Here is a 21,045-nt window from a genome sequence, read left to right as displayed (position 1 = left end):
TGCCTTCTAAGAAATCCAGTGTTGGATAGTCGTAGCCAGCTAACTAACATAGCATCCCTCTGTTTGAGCCGGGTATCCTCTGAGGAGCAGCATCCACTGTTGCAAACCGATTCTACATGTAGAAACGGCGCCGACAACAAGCGAACGAACAAAGAAACGGTCAGTCTAGTAGTGAGAGTTGTCCTTAAGCCTGTGATCAGCCATGTACTCAGTTTTTTTCTGGATCAAAATGGGCCTTTGGTGGTGGGCGTGGTCATTTGTGCAGATACCAACCTAAGATTTTGGAAGCCCTCTTGGCTACAGATAATTTTACAAAGGTAATTTCTTGCAATTCCACACATTTGGTCATGGGTGGAGAGAAAATGTGCAGTATTAAAGCCAAATTTATGCTATGCCGTGTTCTTATGCTGAGTGCGTAACAATCAATGGGGCCCCAAGCTATGACAAAAATGCATCATTTTTGGATTCTACATGACTGTCTAGCTTTTGTGATTTTTAGTTCTCAAAGACGATCTTATTAAAAAAAATATATATCCATTATCTTTTATACATACTTTATTTGGTGTTTGTCAAAGTTTACACTGAACTTACCATTCCCCCTCCCCATAGCTTTTTTTTTTTTACTGTTTAGAATTTTCTATGTAGAAAAAAAAAATAATTACATGAGTAAAGCCATCTGACAAGGATAACGTGGTAAGATGGGAGGATAAGTGTGGTTGGAGTAAACCCCTGCCAAGAAATTATGCTGTTGCCTATAGCAGGTGTTAAACTTTTTCAGCTCGATATCTAAAATGAGAAATTTACTGTCCTCCTATTACCCAAATTAAGAGGAAAGTGTGCGACTATAGATGTATTCTCCTAACTCGCGGCCCACCTCCCACATGCCCAGGGACCACTTTGGGTCCCAACCCATAGTTAAACCCTGGCCAAGAGAAATCACAGGGAAAGGGGAAATTGCACAAGGTATGAAAAAGATAGATTTATTTAATGACAAAATAAAACAAAATAATGATGGGACCAGCAACAGTTCTACGTATCCAGAGATGTTTGGCTTTGCGTCACCCACTCCTCAAACAGAATGTAGACAAAGACTGACAAAACGAAGAGAAAAATCTAACTTACAAAATAAAATACATTGAAGTCTTCGAAATAACGACAATTTATCTACAAACACTGAAGATTAGCCACAAGGTTACAGCCTTTTTCATTCATTAAAAGTCCTTACAAAAAAAATGATAATGATAACAATCTCCATTGAATAATAATAATAATAATAATAATAATATAACTGTAGAAATTGTCCCCATTCCTGGTCAGATATTCAGTGGTTTAGGCTAAAACGGTTGGACTCCAGAGAGAGACCAAACTAGCTTCATCTCAGCCAATGTCTGTGCACAGGACCTTCTGTTCTCATCCAATGAGGGGGGGGGGGGGGCGGGAACAGAACTAAAAACCAAAACAATAATGGAACTCAAAGAAGTTAGTTTCACTTTGACTAAGCTGAAATGCAACATCTTCAAAAAAATAAGTTGTTTTTATTCCCCATCCTCCCTCAAATTGACTCCTCCCACCGTGTCTATCCCCTGAGCCCCTTCTGCAAAGAAAGACTGCAAACTGAGCCCACCTGTTGAAGTGTGTGCTCTGGGTACAAGGGGCAATGCTGGATTATTCTCAGAACATTAAGGTAAAAAAAGGATACCTTTACTTTAGTTATAGAACTAATATTGTAATGAAGCTTAAAATTGAATCCCAGGGATAGAGTTCCATTGTTTTCATCAATCTAACCGATCTGAACGTTCTAAATCACATTGTTCGAAGACAGGTTCCCTGGGAAAGATCTTGCCCCCCTCCAAACCCCCCAGGTACAACTCCAGGTGTCCTGTAGTGTCTGAAATGTGTCCGAGTATGTATGTATGTATGTATATGAGTGTGAGAGAGAGAAAGTGTGTGTGTGTGTGTGTGTGTGTGTGTGTGTGTGTGTGTGTGTGTGTGTGTGTGTGTGTGTGTTAGTGGCTGTCCACTTGACAGTCCTCAGCACATGGATATGGTGACGTTGATGCCCAGGTTTCCGTTCTCAGCAAACAGCTGCGCGATGGAGGTGTCAAACACTAGGCAGTCGCTGTTCATAATGGCAGTGGCGATGCCCTCGTGGATGGAGCGGGGCGTGGCCTCCCAGGTGAGCCGTCGCCGGTGCCCATTGAGCTCCAGGCGGTAGGCAAAGTTCTCTGCCTGCTTCCGCGTGCCGATCAGCTGCACGATGGCAAAGAACTGCTGGTGACCGTCGTACTTCTCCTGCTTCTCCAGGACCAGCATGAAGTGGAAACCGAAGCAGGACTGCATCATGACCCAGTCCACTGCCCCAGGCAGGTTAATGTCTGTGGCAAGGAACACAATGTCCTCGCCCTGCAGCGTGGTGATGGATTTGTGCTGGTGCATGAGGTGGGGCATGACCGCGTCCAACGAGCCCTGCCACTTACAGGAAGCCCCTGGGCAGGGGCAGGAGTACGGACGGAATTCACACAGCTCCTCGTGCTCTGCCTTGTCTGTGTGGGGCAGCGTCACCTCGCAGCCCGACGACGCATACTTGCAGGGGAACAGCACAGAGTTGGCCACCTTCTCCATGGCCAGGTTCCTGATGGAGCCCAGCGGGCCCCGGCAGGTGGGGCAGCAGGTGAGCTTGGGTCGGCAGTTGCTGCAGACCAGGTGGCCGCTCTGGCACTGCAGGATGGGGGGCAACACATAGTCGAAGCAGACGGGGCACTCAAACAGGCTAGCTAGGTCGCTGTTAGAGGCCGTAGTGCCGGACAAGGTGGGGACGCGCTGGGAGGGGGCACACTTGGAGGTTCCTGTGGGCAGCGCTGTGGCGGTCTGGCGACTCATTTCTGTAGAGAACAGGGAGAACACGGGTTAGAGACACGACGGGATAATAAATGAACTATACATTTGGTGTGGAGACAGGAGAATAGGTGAAAGTAGTGAGGACAAATGTAATGGTTTCCATGAGGCTTGGTCAAGAATCTGTGATTGGTCAATCACAGATTCTTAAACAATAGTCATGGTTCATTCACACATTGCACAAAGGTCATGTGGGCTATATGTTAAACTACAAATGTTCTGAAGAATATCATGTAACAATTTCAAACGGAATGGGATTTTGTGTAAAACAATGATGATCTAGTACAGGAACTCTGACCCTAAGACGTCCGGAATACTGCTGCTTTTCTTTTCAGCCTGATAATTAATTGCACCCACCTGGTGTGCCAGGTCTAAAATCAGTCCCTGATTTTAAGCAGTGGAACTGGCTTCAAGGTCCAGATTTGAATTTGAGGGATCTAGTATCTTGGAAAGACTAACATCATGCTGTATTTTTTTTTACTGTTCATGTGTACGGGTAGTTTACTGGCAACTGCCTTCTATTCATACAGAAAGAGCGGGTAGGGTAAAAATAGTTACACTCAGTGAGTGCAAAGGAGTCTAAACAGAATCATTGAAAAAACAGAAGAGTACATAATGTACATGCAGCAGACAATGCATTCGGAAAGTATTCAGACCTTGTCTTTTCCACATTTTGTTATGTTACAGCCATTCTAAAATGGAGTAAATAGTTTTCTACCCACAACACCCCATAATGACAAAGCAAAAATAGATGTAGACATTTTTGCTAATGTATAAATAACATTTTACATAAGTATTCAGACCCTTTACTCAGTACTTTGTTGAAGCACCTTCAGCAGGGATTACAGGTGTTCATCAAGGATCTCTCTGTACTTAGCTCTGTTTATCTTTCCCTTTATCCTGACTCGTCTCCCAGTCCCTGCCACTGAAAAACAGGTTCTCCCATCTCCACAGAGGAACTCTGTCAGAGTCACCTCCCTGACCAAGCCCCCTCTCCTCGATTGCTCAGTTTGGCCGGGCGGCCAGCTCTAGGAAGAGTCTTGGTGGTTCCGAAATTCCTCCATTTAAGAATGATGGAGGCCAAGGTGTTCTTGGGGACCTTCAATGTTGCAGACATTTTTTGGTACCTTTCCCCAGATCTGTGCCTCGACACAATCCTGTCTCGAAGCTCTACGGACAATTCCTTTGGCCTCATGGCTTGGTTTTTGCTCTGACATGCACTGTCAACAAAGGGACCTCTATATAGACAGGTGTGTGCCTTTCTAAATCATGTCCAATCAATTTAATTTACCACAGGTTGACTCCAATCAAGTTGTAGAAACATCAAGGATGATCAGTGGAAACAGGATTCAACTGGGCTCAATTTCAAGTTTCATAGCAAAGGGTCTGAATACTAACGTAAATAAGGCATTTCTATTTTTATAGATTTGCAAACATCTCTAAAAACCTGTTTTCTAAAAAAACTTTAATCAATTTTAGAATAAGGCTGTAACAAAATGTGGGAAAAGTCAAGGGGTCTTTCGCCCTCTTGGAAGATTTTCTGTTGATACCCATAGAGAGAATGGCATGTTCCTGTCTTAGCACAGCCCCAGTACAGTGGGCTGGCTGGGACCTCCAGGCAGGCAGCCCTATACACTGATTGGCCTTCTCCATCCTCCCGCCGAGGGTCAGCCTAGAGGTTCTGTGATATGCCCATCTGTCTATAAAGCCTGACCAGCGAAGGGCAAGCACAGAGCTTGGAGGCTATTTTTGGCCCGGGAGAGCAACACAGATTCATGGTTGCATAAAAAAAAGAAAAGACTCCATACGGCAATGTGGACTAGGATGGATGCAAGAGCAGAGCACTAGTTAGCTTCCTGTCAGCTGTTCCCATGGTAACAGGCTGCGGTTGAGGCATTTGTGGATGGGACGGCCCGCCGAGTGGAGGGAGGGCTGGATTTTCCCTGGGCCTGGCAGGAGCTGGGTGTGACCCACCCCTGGCCCTGCTGCTTTATATAACCCACAGCACAGCTCAGAGACAGGCAGGAAGACAGCCATGATGGGGCACTGTGCTCCAGCCAAAAAAATACATGTGAAATGAAGGGAAATGACTGATGGGAAGCAGAGAGAGGAGGGGGCAGACTGGGCAGCAGAGCTGTGCATGTACAGTTGAAGTCGGAAGTTTACATACACTTACGTTTGAGTCATTAAAACTCGTTTTTCCAATCACTCCACAAATTTCTTGTTAACAAACTAGTTTTGGCAAGTCGGTTAGGACATCTACTTTGTGCGACAATTCATTTTTCCAACAATTGTTTACAGACATTATTTCAGTGGGTCAGAAGTTTACATACACTAAGTTGACTGTGCCTTTAAACAGCTTGGAAAATGCCAGAAAATTATATCATGGCTTTAGACGCTTCTGATGGGCTAATTGACATAATTTGAGTCAATTGGAGGTGTACCTGTAGATGCATTTCAAGGCCTACCTTCAAACTCAGTGCCTCTTTGCTTGACATCATGGGAAAATCAAAAGAAAATCAGCCAAGACCTCAAAAAGAATTGTAGACCTCCACAAGCCTGGTTCATCCTTGGAAGCAATTTCCAAATGCCTGAAGGTACCACGTTCATCTGTACAAACAATAGTACGCAAGTATAAACACCATGGGACCACGCAGCCGTCATACCGCTCAGGAAGGAGATGAGTTCTGTCTCCAAGAGATAAACGTACTTTGGTGCGAAAAGTGCAAATCAATCCCAGAACAACAGCAAAGGACCTTGTGAAGATGCTGGAGGAAACGGGTACAAAAGTATCTACATCCACAGTAAAACAAGTCCTATATTGACATAACCTGAAAGGCCGCTCAGCAAGGAAGAAGCCACTGGTCCAAAACCGCCATAAAAAAGCCAGACTACGGTTTGCAACTGCACATGGGAACAAAGATCGTACTTTTTGGAGAAATGTCCTCTGGTCTGATGAAACAAAAATTGAACTGTTTGGCCATAATGACCATCGTTTGGAGGAAAATGGGGGAGGCTTGCAAGCCGGAGAACACCATCCAAACCGTGAAGCACGGGGGTGGCAGCATCATGTTGTGGGGGTGCTTTGCTGCAGGAGGGACTGGTGCACTTCACAAAATAGATGGCATCATGAGGAAAGAAAATGATGTGGATATATTGAAGCAACATCAAGAGATCAGTCAAGAATTTAAAGCTTGGTTGCAAATGGGTCTTCCAAATGGACATTGACCCCTAGCATACTTCCAAAGTTGTGGCAAAATGGCTTAAGGACAACAAAGTCAAGGTATTAGAGTGGCCATCAAAGCCCTGACCTCAATCCTATAGAAAAGTTGTGTGCAGAACTGAAAAAGCGTGTGCGAGCAAGGAGGCCTACAAACCTGACCCAGTTACACCAGCTCTGTCAGGAGGAATGGGCCAAAAATCACCCAACTTATTGTGGGAAGCTTGTGGAAGGCTACCCAAAATGTTTGACCTAAGTTAAAAAAATGTCAAGGCAACACACTCAATTAGTATTTGGTCGCATGTAAACTTCTGCCCCACTGGGAATGTGATGAAAGAAATAAAACTCTACTATTATTCTGACATTTCACATTCTTAAAATAAAGTGGTGATCCTAACTGACCTAAGACAGGGAATTCTTTACTAGGTTTGAATGTCAGGAATTGTGAAAAACTGAGTTTAAATGTATTTGGCTAAGGTGTATGTGAACTTCCGACTTCAATTGTAGGTGTCATTAAGGCTGCCTGTGACCACATCTGTTTGGATAAAGCTCCACCTATTGATGGGCCTCTTAGCAAGCTGCTCTGGACACACAAGCAACATCTGTGGACCAAATTAGCACAGAACACAACAGGGCAAAGCCAAGACTAGCAGGGCTAAAACAAGAGCTATGTGTGGGTGCTGAGAAAGCAGCTTGTTGAGATGGAACAGTTGCACTTGGTGGCTGCTGTCTGGGCTATAAGTGTGTGAGGTTTAGTATGTGTGTGGGCGTTAGTGAGTGAGTGAGCACTTTAGTAGGAATAGTCTGCAGTGATGGTAACAGTATCTGCCTGTGTGTGTGTGGGTTGCTGCAGCCTGCATGAAGGCAGTGATGTGCTCCAGAGCAACGGGAAAAGGGAGATGCAGACAGCTCTTTAGTCTGTCTCCAGGAGGCTGGAGGCTTTGGCACCAGCAGCCTCTATTTTACTCCCTCATCCCAGAGTCTGTGCTGCCTGCCGCAGACTAGTGTTGTCACAATACCAGAATTTTTGACTTCGATACCAGGTTTAGTATCACAAAATAAGCCATATTAGCCAGTCACAGAAAGGTGATGGATCCAGACCAGAAAATGCTCTGTTCAATCATTGGGCATCTTGAGTTCAGTATCATTACACTTTTTATAAATTACTTTTTTACGCCAGTCAAATACAATGAAGGATAATTAACATTGACATCTAAAGGTCGGATTCTGTCAACATACCATGCCCCGAGTAGGCTATGTTCAGATTAAATCGTCACAAGACCGGAGAGTTAAGGACAGTGCCTGTTGCGCACCGCACATCAAATCACCTTGAATCTGAGCAGAGGCGGCCAACATTTTGGAACTATTTATTTATCCATACTTAATTGTTTAAAACTTGGACATTTGTCATTCTATGAAGCGTCTTCCCTTATTTCAAAGTAGTCTAGCCAAAATACAACCATAGAAATGTTGAGGTAATTATTTTGTAAGCAATTATTATCCCATTGTAACCAGCAATTTTTTCATCATCTATTTATTTTCAAAATCAAAGTTATTTTATTGCCCAGCTGCCAAAGACAAGTATTACGTCTGTCATTAGTAACCCATGCTAGGTGATGCGTCTTTTGATCTCCCCGCTCTTTTCATTTCTAAGGGATATTTTTATCTCGGTCACATGAAAACGCTCACGTATGCTTTGAGACTGATGTTCTCATTAATTGCATTTTGGAACATGTGCAGCCATGTGCACATAGTTTTATTTCTTCATATTGTAAAGCTCAACAATCAACATTAAGCTAAAGGGTCTGATCGGTTGCATCAGCCTCATCGCTTTTTTAAAATGTGCAGTGGTTGTATGAATTTTGGCTCTGCTGTCTGTTTTGAACATATAGATTGTTTTTATTGTTCCAGGGACGACCTTAACTTAGATCCCTAGAAGGAATCATTTTGTATAAAGTACTTGACTGTAATTGTAATGCTGCAATATTTTACAGGCTATCAAGGGTGGCCAACCATAAACTAGGTAAATCAAAATATAACCTAGGCCTATCCACAATACAGGTGAATGAATATTTACTAAGGAGTGTGCATGCATTGAGTTATTGAGCTTGTTTGGCCGATTTTGTGTGACTACAAATGACAAGCCAACAGTAAACATGTCCCCCACGAATGATGCAGCGGCCTTTGGGAGTACGTGAGAGAGACCGAATAAGTGAATTAAAAAAGTTTTTGGTGGCAAACAGCATATTTCACATTATGGTTTGCACATTATCACAAACAAAGTACTAGGGTAGTGAATTGATGTTAGCTTTAGCTGTCAGCCAGCAAGTTTGCCTACAAAGCTGGAAGCTACCGGTATCTTTTTGCATAGTAAAGTGTTTTAGCGTGTATGGACATTGTTTTGCTAACAGTATAAGAAAGTAGTTTCAAAATGTCTACATGCCATGTTGCATTCATTATTCAAGTGTTAACCCAGACTCCCAGTGCAGGTTAGCAATGAGTCGGCTGCGCTGATACACAGGCTTGATCCGTGAGACATTTCACAGAAGTACCGAAAGAAAAAAAATTCTAGTAGCGAACCATATTTCTTGTTCTAGTATTGAAAAATAACCTAATTTTGGTATACCGTGCAACACTAAAGCAGACACCCATGGGACTGGTGCCATAATGAGCATAAACAACACTGCTCTGGGAGTACGCACATTGGTGTGCCTGCAGTGATTCCCATTGGAGGAACTGGCTACATGAGTAATTCTCCTACTGAGGAAGAGGATAGACATTCATCATTTAGAACTAGGGCGTACAGGCCAGAGTAAGAGCAGCTGAGCGGAGGCCACTGCAGAGATCAGAACAAAGCACGTTCACCATAAATAGTGGAAATTATCCCAAGACATTAAGGCCCAATGAACACTTGAAACAGCCAGGTCTTATGCCTCATTAAAAATAACATCTAAAAAAACATTTGACATCGTAATCATGCTTTTCTCATGCTAATGGTTAAGAGGGCAGAATGACTTTCTGAAACGAGCAGTACACATGGTATCTAAGAGGAGAGCATGCTAGCTACTAGACCTCTGGTAGGACTAGATGCTCAGTCAGAACTGTCTGTGTCCACTGTGTTCTTTGTTGTAGGATGGGCTGACTTGTGGTGCAGGTGGAAACTCTAGAGGTCATGTCTTTACACAGGAAACATAAGCGGTTGTACCTGAATCACTTCAAGAGATAGGCCTAGCATTCCACCATATTTGATTTTCTTATTTATGTTCATATGTAGTAGTAACTACGTTTAGGGGGGGGGGGCAGGTTCTGGTCAGGCACATGTGAGAAATTGTGCGGCAATCAAACAAGAGGGAGGTACAGAAAGTAGGTTGGGATTATGTCGTGTTAGGACTCTCTCCTCCCGACCCGTGTGTTGGGAAGCTGGGGTGAATGGCACACCAGGACGAGACGCTCAATATGTCCCTCCAGATGGAGAGGAGTTGATTACTAAACCAGCTCAGGGTGATGACCTCTCCTCCGTCTACCAATCACACTCACTGAACCTTCATTAGATGACCTCTACAATCCTCCAAACACCTCCCCTGTTTTATCAAACAAGCTGCTTCCCCTTGGTTAACCCAAACACACACATTGACACAGACAAACACACGAGAAAGAAAGTTGCTTGCCTTCGTCCATAAGATTCCCAAATAAGGCTTTCTTCTTCTCTTGAAATGTGGGTAACTCTGAAAGGGGAGAGAGAGAGAAAAAAAAAGAAAAAAAAAAAAAAAAAGAGGTTAACTAGTGGAGTAAAAACAATTTTAAAAATTAAGTCAAATTGAGCTGAGGTAGCCATAGAAACACATCAATCAGCATCACTGCAGTCTCAGAGTTCTGTGAAGGCCCATATGCCCACCTTCTGTTCTCTGCAGGGCGACCATTCAGGGCTGGTCATGGTCAACAGTTCTAGCTATAGTATGAAGGTGGACATGTGTTGGGGCCCGACTCAGACCTCCCCAAACAGCACAGATACAAACTAAGTGTTAATCAGTGAGTTGTGGAAACAAAAATGTCATGGCTAGAGCCATATTAGCTAGAGTGCAAATAGTGAGCGCTCTTGGCCTCACACATTTCACTGGAAACCCACAGCTTCCATCATGCAATGGGTTAACACTACTAATGCAAAGTACATTACATCGATTTCCCTCTTCAGTCTGTTCTCAGCACAACCTTTAGGCCTACTATCACATTACAACAACTAGAACTGGCTACATCCTAACTGACACCAACATGGAAATATGACTAAAATCAGTCCACTGATTGAGGTCTTGATTGTGGTCCTCTGTAGATCAGTTGGTAGAGTGTGGCGCTTGCAATGCCAGGACAGTGGGTTCGATGCACGGGACCACCTGCACGAATAATGTATGCACAAGTCTGTAAGCCGCATTGGATAAAAGCTTCTGCTAATGGCATATAGTCTTAATATGGATCTAAATCTCTGCACAGAACATGTCAGATTTGTTGTTTTATCATTTAGACTACTTCCGGTCTAGCCCATTTGTTGAATCTCGTCATCTTTGTGTGAGGGTAAATCTATGAATTCACGTCATTACCTCGTTAAAATATCACTTATCTAGGATGACAGCCGGTAAGGAGCACCAGAATCTAGCAGATGTAGGCTAAACCCAAAACAAACACCATCATGTGTATCAGCAGCTGCCTCCATGTAGGTGCCTGGCTTTGAGTAAGCGTGGCCTAGGAGAGGCGGCGAGTTTCTGCCTGCCCCCTTTCTGTAAACTCCGGCTGCTGTTTACTATCAAACACGCCGGCTGCATGTGCCCTCCACACTGCTGCAGAGAGGAACACACACACCACTTTAAAGCAGCATAACATCTAAAACACAACAGAGGGAGACAACGACAGAGATGGCAACCATGACAATTGCTCGGTATGTTTGTACAGAGGGTCAGAAAAACAAAAGCATTTCTACTTAACAAAACATGCCATTCTTTGTTCTCCATTCATGTCCAGTCTCTCTCACACCCCTGCATATACAAAGTATATAGAAAAAAATGCCCTGCCCTTCTTAGGATCGGCAGTGCCTTGCAGAAAACAAAGCCATGACTGGACAGAAGTGAACACCAGTAGGTTTTTGACACCACAGTTGCACCCCAGGTATAAGAGGCGCAGGGGGGGGGGGGCAAACATTCCAACAGACATTCCCACAGAAAATGAGCAGGGGAATATTTGAGCCACCGAGTGTGCAAATAGGACATTTTACCTTTAGGTTTGTTGGTGGTTGTTCTAGAAGCTATGCATGTGAAGAGCTTGAGCACCCCCTTCCATGAGTTCATGGGCTGAACATTAGCTCTACCCGACATAGGGAGAGTGTGAGGGAACTCTTCATTGCGGTTTTTCCATAGGAACAAAAACAGCCCATAACAGAGGGCAGATCCTTTCCTTTCGATCTCCCTAGGTCTCTACTTGAACTCCCATCAGAAAACAGATGTACTACTGCAGTCAGAGCCTGGGGTTCCAGGGCCAGACACCTTGGCGGGCTGGACGCCTCAAACAGAGCCAGAGACTCCGATTCAGGCACTTCTTTCACCAGCACGGCAGAGGGCAGGAGGCTGGAGTCTTAAGAGCCAAAAATCCTCTTTAAATGCAGCCCAGGAAAAGGCCAAGGAAGGGTGGAGGAGGGGCCCAAATAGAGATTTTTTTTTTTAATAACACGTAGCTGTAATCCAGGAATGTTACACAAGTATATCCAGCTCTGAGCCGAGCAGGCAGCCCAGCCAGGGAAAGAAATGGAGCACGTTGAAGAGGAAGCTAAGGAAACACTGGCAGTGTTCTTCTCCTGAAAGCCCTAGTCTAGGTAACCACTCCCTGCTCGGTCACTGTATCCTCTGAGTGATCCAGTCAGTGGAGAAGGCAGCCGCTCTAGGCAGAGAGAGGTAGGTAGTAGGGTGAAACAGACAGTCCTGGCTGAGCACCATAGAGCAGTCCCCCTTGCCTGACGCCTGCACTGCTCCCTGTAGGCTAAGAGTCCAATGTCAGACTGGAGAGCGCATGCTCACGCTCTCCCCCACCCTCTTTCTGAGGAGTGGGGCCCTTCTCCTGGGCTCAGCCCTTCTCAGATTACAGCTCTGGCAGCTCCACCTCCAGCTGGGCCAACACCGTCCTGCCTGCTTCCCTCCCTTCCTCTGACCATGCAGACTAGACAAAGAAACTGGAGAGAGTCGAGAGCTGGAGAACACACAAGTACCCTTACTTACACTCAGTGACACCCAGTCCCACAACAGCCTCACAGTGGAGTGGACACCCTAATCACAAACACAGGTCAGAGTACATTACAAATACACAGCACAATATTCAGAGTTCATACCAAAAACACTTCATAACCTCAACACACACACACACACACACACACACACACACACACACACACACACACACACACACCACACACACGCTCTCAGAGCATAGAAGTCATGGACAAAGCAGTGACAGTCATGGAATTTTGGATGACTTATTGGTCATTTCCGCAGTCATCGTTCCAACCATTTTCTCCTCTGTTCCTGAATGCATGTGCTTCTGCTGCAGGGAGGGGGATGTTGCCCAGGCAACTAGACTCATTTGCTACAACACCTTGCTTGTTCCAGGCAAGGAGCAAAAAAGTTTGATCACGTTATAGAGTCCATGTTACAGCAGAAACACTCAAACCGCACAAATTCCCGGGTGTCCCGTCTTCAGTTCGTTCCAAACACACACACAAAAAAATGGTTCTGCCGGTTATTTTATTCTCATGATGTTCTGCACCCATAACTGTCGGATACAGTTCTACAGGAATTGTGCCAGCCCTAGTCATGGAATGTGGCAATGTAACCGTTGTAGCTACTGTATCTTGTCTAATCCAAGTAGACTTCCAATGAAATTATTCAGAGACATGCCCGGTCTTTGAGAGCAATCCTTAGAAGTCAAAGTACAGGTATTATAGAGGCCATTGGTCTCTCAATCATTCAGACAATCTTAGACTAAATGTGTCAAAATAGGTTTCAGCAACAGGTATGATGGTATATCGTAAAATCCATTAACTTCTTTGGGCTAGGGGGCAGTATTTTGACATCCGGATGAAAAACGTGCCCAAAGTAAACTGCCTGCGACTCAGGCCCAGAAGCTAGGATATGCATATAATTGGTAGATTTGGATAGAAAACACAAAAGTTTCTAAAACTGTTAGAATTATGTCTGTGAGTATAACATAACTTATTTTGCAGGCGAAACCCCGAGGACAAACCATCCAGGAATTTTTGGGGGGGGAGGTGACAGTGTTTTCAATGGGTTTTCTATGTGTACCTAAATTTAAGGCACTTGCTTGCAGTTCCTATTGCTTCCACTGGATGTCAACAGTCTTTAGAAATTAGTTGATGTTTTTCTTTAGAGAAATGAAGAAGTACGGCAGTTCAGAACGAGGGTCCAGCCTAGTGCACTTTAATTTGGATATAACCTACCCCTTGGTTTAAAAGAATATGACTTATTTTATTTTTATTTAAACCTGGTCAAGCTTATTACTAAAAAGGGAGGGAAGTGGCACATGCTCTTCCATCTTAAATGTGCCATAATATTTAGGCTACATCCAAGCTGTAGACACCTGCAAAAGTACAGGATGCATAGAACTCACAGCCAGCAGGATGCAAAACAGGTAGCCCAGTGGAAATGTACCATGGGTCTACCACAAAGAACACACCTTGACAATAATACTGAAAGACACTGACAAAGGCATTGCAGTAGTCTGATCAGACAGAGGGGACTAGCCTATTTTCAGTCTTGAATGCATCCACAGAAACACACCTTCCATGTAAACAGCTGCAGTGACAACCCACTCCACCTACTCAAAGCAAGCACAGGCAACCCTTCTTCCATGGCAGAGTAAACCAATACACAACTCTCCTCGCCTCACAAGAGGAAAGAAGAACAACTCAACTAGAAGCAAGAACACAAATGACCTAATTGTTTTACTGACAGAGCAGGAAACTATGCCGCCCACAAACATAGCTATTAGCCAAACACACAGTTTTAGATAGCTTAGCGCTAACATTGACTTCAAAAAAAGTAGCCTGCTTTGTGACACCCCCTTCACAAAAATATAATAATAGTTTGCTATATGCAGAAGTTTGCTCAACCCCAGAAAGAGTATTTAGTCACTCAACTTCCTGGTATACAAGAGCAGCCTGGGCAAGCAAAGCAGCCAACTCACCCTGGGCAGAAGAGCATTATATGCAGAAGCATGTGTTGCCATGGAGAAGTTACATTGAGGGTTGGAGTCTGAAGGCAGAAACACCCACCTTCAAACATCCAGCCAGCGCTTCTGCAAAACACACACGTCCAGTAGCATGTTCATTAAGCCAATCTATGATGCAGGAGAGGGGGATTCTGATTTAGAGAGAATTAAAAGAGAGGCAGACAGAGCACTTGCAAAGGATATAGAATTCCCTCACTGTTTGAGAGCCAGTGAGTGAGTTACCAAACTGGACCTCCTGCTGCTAGAGACAGCTGTCAGCCTGTCACTATGTTCAATTCACTATGCATGTGCAGCTGCCAGCAAGTCAGGGAGCAACAGGACAGGCTACTACAGTCATGAACCAGGCAGTCAGCCATTTCATTTATTAAACCCAGGCCAGTCATAAGACACCATCAATACTGGCAGTCTTTGGTGCATTGTTTCCAACCAACAGATGTCTGAAACAGTAGTCCTAAAAATAAGGTTATGCTTTGGCTAACTAAAATCACACAAACATTACACAAGGAAACGGTTCTCTGTCTTAGTTGATACATTGGACATGAGATGGATGCAGTGCACAATTACATCCAATCAAGGACCTAAGGAAATCAGAAACAATTCTGCAAGTAGTTTATCAACAAATCACAACATACCTACACTAGCTCGATTTGCAAACAGCTCCTTTGGACAACCAGTTTCCTTGAAATACGTAGACATGTAGCTACAGAATGTACACCTGATAATGCGATATAACCAACGATTTTTGGTATCCCTTACTGGGCGTTAGAGGTTGGCCTATACAAAATCTCGGTATTGGAGATACATGTTTGGCTGAATCGAACAAATATGGTATGTTTTAAAATGTCAGTGTCCCATTGCATGTGGTTCGTTTTCACTTAGAAAATGCGCCATTATTAAAATAAATTGGTTTCTCCATGGCGCGGCCATCTTGTCAAGCAAAAAATAGAATTCAATAAAGTAGCTTTTTGTTTTTTAATACAAACAATTCACCTGCAACTGGACATGAAGATTTTAGAAGATACTTTTGGCCATTTAGTGTATGTGGAAACCCATTCAAATGTGTGGATTTGGCTACTTCAGCCACCCCCGTTGCTGACAGGTGTATAAAATTGAGCACACAACCATGCAATCTCCATAGACAAACATTGACAGCAGAATAGCCTGTACTGAAGAGTTCAGTGACTTTCAACATGGAACCATCATAGGATGCCACCTTTGCAACAAGTCAGTTCGTAAAATTTCTGACCTGCCCCGGTCAGTACTGTTATTGTGGAAACGTCAAAGAGCAACAACTGCTCAGCCGCGACGTGGTAGGCCACACAAGCTCACAGAACCGGACTGTGACGTGCTGAAGCGCATTAAAAAAATAAATACAATTTAAACGCCTTCCCTCAGTTGCAACACTCACTACAGAGTTCCAAACTGACTCTTGAAGCAACGTCAGCACAAGAACTGTTCGTCTGGAACGTCATGAAATGGGTTTCCATGGCAGAGCAGCCGCACACAAGCCTAAGATCACTGTGTGCAATGCCAAGCGTCGGCTGGAGTGGTAAAGCTCGCCGCCATTGGTCTCTGGAGAAGTGGAAACGTGTTCTCTGGAGTGATGAATCACTCTTCATCTGGCAGTGCACAAAGTGAGGTCCATACAGAAATGGTTCGTCAAGAATGGTGTGGAAGAACTTGACTGGTCTGCACAGAGCCCTGATCGCAACCCCATCGAACACCTTTGGGATGAATTGGGACGACTGCGAACCAGGCCTAATCGCCCAACAGTAGTTCCTGTCCTCACTAATGCTTGAATGGAAGCAAGTCCTTGCAGAAATGTTCCAACATGTAGTGGAAAGTCTTCCCAGAATAGTGGAGCCTGTTATAACAAAGGAGGGGACCAACTCCATTTTAATGCCCATGATTTTGGAATGGGACGTTTGACAAGCAGGTGTCCACAACAGGCAGGTGGCCAAACATGTAGTGTACATGTTTGGCCAAATCGAGAACGAAGACAGTATCACCAAGTTAAGGTTGGTAGTACATTTTCTGTGCTACACCAAACAGTACCTATCCTTTAACACCCAGTAATGGATACCAAAATATTTGGTTATTTCACATTATCAGGTGTAACAATCTGTAGCTAGTTGACATGTATGACTCGATAAAGTAGCCCGAGTTACATTCTTAATTTTAAATTAAAATCAGCAGCCAGGTAAGACGCAGACCGTCAGACGGATGCCGGATTGGCACATTCAGCAAATCTGATCTAACAAAGTGTATATTCGTCAAATCTGTCATGATTGATGCATTGTAACAGGGCCAAAATGTAGTTACTAATGTTCGATTTGGATATTTGGCTGCATAATAGTTAGAAGTTGTCCCTTTTCTGATTTAGAAGAAATGCCTTCTAAATGCTAACTCCCATTAGTATAAGTTGGTAGCATAGCTAGCATACAGAAATCAGATGGTGGTAGTCAGACATTTTTACCTGTAATGAACTTGATTGGTGACAACATGAACATGTATTGGGGTTGACAGTCAAAGGCATTATACTATATTTTTACCTCAACTACAGCCTACATGTTGGTTTATTTTGCTGGGGGAGCATGAGGAGATTCAGGATCTTTCCTCCACGCATTTCCATTGTTTTGATCGACCTCTTTATCGCATTCATTTTACTCGGCCATTATCAATAAAATGTCAATACAGAGTTCGATTTGGTTTGTAGTTGTCAATAGTTTTTGCAGAGCTGGTGTTCTCCTTCCCCCCCAGCAACGCTAAAACCCATTGACAACTATGTGCCATTTAAGGGATTGTTAAATGAAGAAGGTTATAACTCTTTGGTTTTAATGTCACCTCTTGAAGAGCATAGTAAGAACTACACATTAACGATTATTCTACATTTAGCTATCTCAGAGTTATACAGCAAGTAACTGCACGCTTTTCACGATCAGTAAACATCAACTGATCATGTAACTTCAGAAACCTATCTAGCTAAGCAAACAAGGTGTCATTTAGCTTGCTTCATCAGAGATTAGGCTTTTGGAAAGGGCTTGACCTCAGCAAGTCTTCCTTCTGGGCACAGTTGTCAGTTGGACTACTGCCATCACCACTATAAATAGCAAGTAAATCAAACAATATTTGGATATAGCCATCTAAATGTATCCCCTGAAAGTTAGCTTGTTAACTAGCCATATTTACGTGATCTGTTATCAGCTAGCTATCCAATCTGATAGGCTACATTGATTGATATATCACATCATGTCTGTCAGCACCGATTCAACACTTACAAACATTGTTGACAGGATGGGAAATGAACCTAAACCACTCGTACTTTCCACGTATAGTTGTTTTTTTATATCACTCAAATCCAATGAATGGTGGCATTTGCGAGATATATATCGTGAGGCTCCACTCATATACTGCATCTTAAATTACATAATATTTACTTATGATTATCATAAATCTGCGCTACTGTTTTGCATGGCATTATCAGAAATGTGTAGTTCTGACTATGTTCTTCAAGAGATGCTATACAACACCAAATAGTTAACATTTATTTCACAAGCCCTTGAACGGCACACAGTTGTCAATGGTTGCTCTGCACCGTATTGTGAAGTTTAATTGACAACGACCCTCTATATTTTCAAAGGAAAATAGGCTATATTTTCAGTTTAAGATTTATGGAGAAACATGGGATTAGGAATATAAAGTAAAGGTTGACAGAGGTGATGCAGAACCTGCCACATGATTGGCAGAACTAGTCTACAATCAAATCAGGCTGGAACGCGCCCATTCATGTCAGCGTAGCACTGACATCGCTAACTTCAGACATGTTTGACATTCAAAGACAGTGCTTTAGCAAACAAGTGCAGGGTTGCAAGGTATGTATATTCAACTAACTAGCTATGGAGGCCCAGACTCTGCGAACAAATCTGCTGAGACGATGTCGTCACCATAGCAAACGTATGCGCTAACGGTTAGCGTAGCTAACGTTACAACATAAACAAATCAATGTTCGCTAGCAGCTAGTTATCCAACATTGCTTCACAAAACCGCAAAATGTCCACTTGCTGTGTAAACTAGGTAAAGTTAACGTTAGCTGACAAATTCGGTAAATTGCATGAGTTGAGAGCCAATTATGGCATGGGAGCCAGCAATCTTACTAGCTACCTACTGTAACGTTAGCTAGTTGTTTAGTAGTAGAGAGCGCGGCCTACCCGAATCATGTAGCCAAAACTAGGCAGCTAGCTAACATTAGTTACCTACTGTACTGTAGCTAGGTCAGAATACCCAACTAACTAGGTACAACAAAGCCTCCCATGTGGTGACCGGAATTATCACTTAACCATCCACATATCTCTGGAGACGAGTTAGATAGTTTACCAGATAATTTAACGTTAGCCAGTATATCTAGTTTACGACGTGAAGTAGCTAACGGTAGCCATCTAACGTTAACACAGTTAGCTGAACTTGCTATTATGAAGATGGCTATGTAACAACGTTAGCATCGGTGTGGTTTTTCGAGTACATCCCGGTAAAACATCCGCCCTACTTACCTTGGATGAAATGTCCTTTTTATATTGTAGCTAGCTACCGCAACGTAATCCACAAGGGATTCCACTCCAATTCTACAGTCCTTCAATCTTTAGCTTCAGTGTTTCCACCTTCGCGTTTTACTGGAGACGAGACGACTATCGTCCAAGTACTCACCGGTCTCGTGACCGCGCACAGTTGTTGAAATAGTTTCTCACGAGAGCGGCGCAAAGGAGCGCGCGCTTTAACTACATGAACGCACTAATGGTTGTAGTAGGCGTCATGAAAAAATCTTTACAGTATCCAAACAATAGCAGCTAATATGGTATTCTGCTTTATTTGTGAGCTTAATCTACCACACTCTGCATCTACTTGTGCTACTAAACCACTCATTCTCCTGTAATGGAACCACAGTAATTTAAATTGGAAAGTGGAAATGGAAGAAAAAAATAGGCCTATGGCTATGCTGTGTTAAGGTTGGGTAGGCTATTTTCTAAATGTAATCCGTTACAGTTACTAGTTACCTGTCCAAAATTGTAATCAGTAACGTAACTTTTGGATTACCCAAACTCAGTAATGTAATCTGATTACTTTCCCCTTAAGAACTGTTACAGACCTATATCTATCCTACCCTGTCTTTCTAAGGTCTTCGAAAGCCAAGTTAACAAACAGATCACCGACCATTTCGAATCCCACCGTACCTTCTCCGCTATGCAATCTGGTTTCCAAGCTGGTCATGGGTGCACCCCAGCCACGCTCAAGGTCCTAAACGATTTCATAACCTCCATCGGTAAAAGACAATACTGTGCAGCCGTGTTCATCGACCTGGCCAAGGCTTTCGACTCTGTCAATCACCGCATTCTTATTAGCAGACTCAACAGCCTTGGTTTCTCAAATGACTGCCTTGCCTGGTTCACCAACTACTTCTCAGACAGAGTTCAGTGTGTCAAATCGGAGGGCCTGTTGTCCGGACCTCTGGCAGTCTCTATGGGGGTGCCACAGGGTTCAATTCTCGGGCCGACTCTTTTCTCTGTATACATCAATGATGTCGCTCTTGCTGTTGGTGATTCTCTGATTCACCTCTACGCAGGTGACACCATTCTGTATACTTCTAGCCCTTCTGAGTTAACTAACCTCCAGACGAGCTTCAATGCCATACAAACTCCCGTGTGGCTCAGTTGGTAGAGCATGGTGTTTGCAACGCCAGGGTTGTGGGTTTGATTCCCACGGGGGACCAGTACGGAAGAAAAAAAAAAATGTATGAAATGTATGCATTCACTACTGTAAGTCGCTCTGGGTAAGAGCGTCTGCTAAATGACTAAAATGTAAATGTAAACTCTCCTTCCGTGGCCTCCAACTGCTCTTAAATGCAAGTGAAATGCATGCTCTTCAATCGATCGCTGCCCCCACCTGTCTAGCATCACTACTCTGGACGGTTCTGACTTAGAATATGTGGACAACTACAAATTCCTAGGTGTCTGGTTAGACTGTAAACTCTCCTTTCAGACTCACATTAAGTCTGAAAGGAGAAATTAAATCTAGAACTGGCTTCCTATTTTGCAACGAAGCATCCTTCACTCATGCTGCCAAACACACCCTCGTAAAACTGACTATCCTACCGATCCTTGACTTCGGCGATGTAATTTACAAAATAGCCTCAAACACTCTACTCAGCAAACTGGATGCAGTCTATCACAGTGCCATCCGTTTTGTCACCAAAGCCCCATGTACTACCCACCACTGTGGTGACCTGTATGCTCTCGTTGGCTGGCCCACGCTTCATTTTCGTCGCCAAACCCACCGGCTCCAGGTCATCTATAAGTCTTTGCTAGGTAAAGCCCCGCATTATCTCAGCTCACTGGTCACCATAGCAGCACCCACCCGTAGCATGCACTCCAGCAGGTATATTTCACTGGTCACCCCCAAAGCCAATTCCTCCTCTGGAGTGCTTTCCTTCCAGCTCTCTGCTGCCAATGTCTGGAACAAATTGCAAAAATCACTGAAGCTGGAGACTCATATCTCCCTCACTAACTTTAAGCATCAGCTGTCAGAGCAGCTCACAGATCATTGCACCTGTACATAGCCCATCTGTAAATAGCCCATCAAACTACCTCATCCCCATATTG

At 43.8% G+C, this 21,045-nt stretch overlaps 1 protein-coding gene across 3 annotated transcripts; it reads right to left on the bottom strand.

The window, feature by feature from the left end:
• Positions 1-959: 959 nt before the first annotated feature.
• On the bottom strand, positions 960-19,146 carry LOC106560862 (E3 ubiquitin-protein ligase Siah1). Of its 3 annotated transcripts, none has more exons than XM_014124243.3 (3): positions 18,943-19,146; positions 9,784-9,840; positions 960-2,882 (listed from the first exon to the last, which is right to left on the bottom strand). In XM_014124243.3, exons 2-3 carry the CDS (start codon positions 9,791-9,793, stop codon positions 2,032-2,034), a joined length of 861 nt encoding a protein of 286 aa, XP_013979718.1. In that variant the 5' UTR covers positions 9,794-9,840; positions 18,943-19,146; the 3' UTR covers positions 960-2,031. The 3 variants fall into 3 exon arrangements, with proteins under 3 accessions (XP_013979718.1, XP_013979717.1, XP_013979721.1); XM_014124242.3 differs by lacking the exon at positions 18,943-19,146 and adding an exon at positions 11,376-12,335; XM_014124246.3 differs by lacking the exon at positions 9,784-9,840 and having other exon boundaries at positions 18,943-19,127.
• Positions 19,147-21,045: the final 1,899 nt, after the last annotated feature.

This window comes from Salmo salar, chromosome 10 (assembly GCF_965601325.2).
Source record: "Salmo salar chromosome 10, fSalSal1, whole genome shotgun sequence".
Lineage (NCBI taxonomy): Eukaryota > Metazoa > Chordata > Actinopteri > Salmoniformes > Salmonidae > Salmo > Salmo salar.
This window is presented reverse-complemented; position numbering and strand designations above follow the sequence as displayed.

Excerpts from the sequence above, each read along its gene's own strand:
- LOC106560862 (XM_014124242.3), bottom strand. The coding sequence starts at position 11,475 with ATGTCGGGTAGAGCTAATGTTCAGCCCATGAACTCATGGAAGGGGGTG. Across the intron at positions 9,841-11,375 it reads AACCACCAACAAACCTAAAG|AGTTACCCACATTTCAAGAG; the intron begins GTAAAATGTCCT and ends CTCCCCTTTCAG. Across the intron at positions 2,883-9,783 it reads TGGGAATCTTATGGACGAAG|AAATGAGTCGCCAGACCGCC; the intron begins GCAAGCAACTTT and ends TGTTCTCTACAG.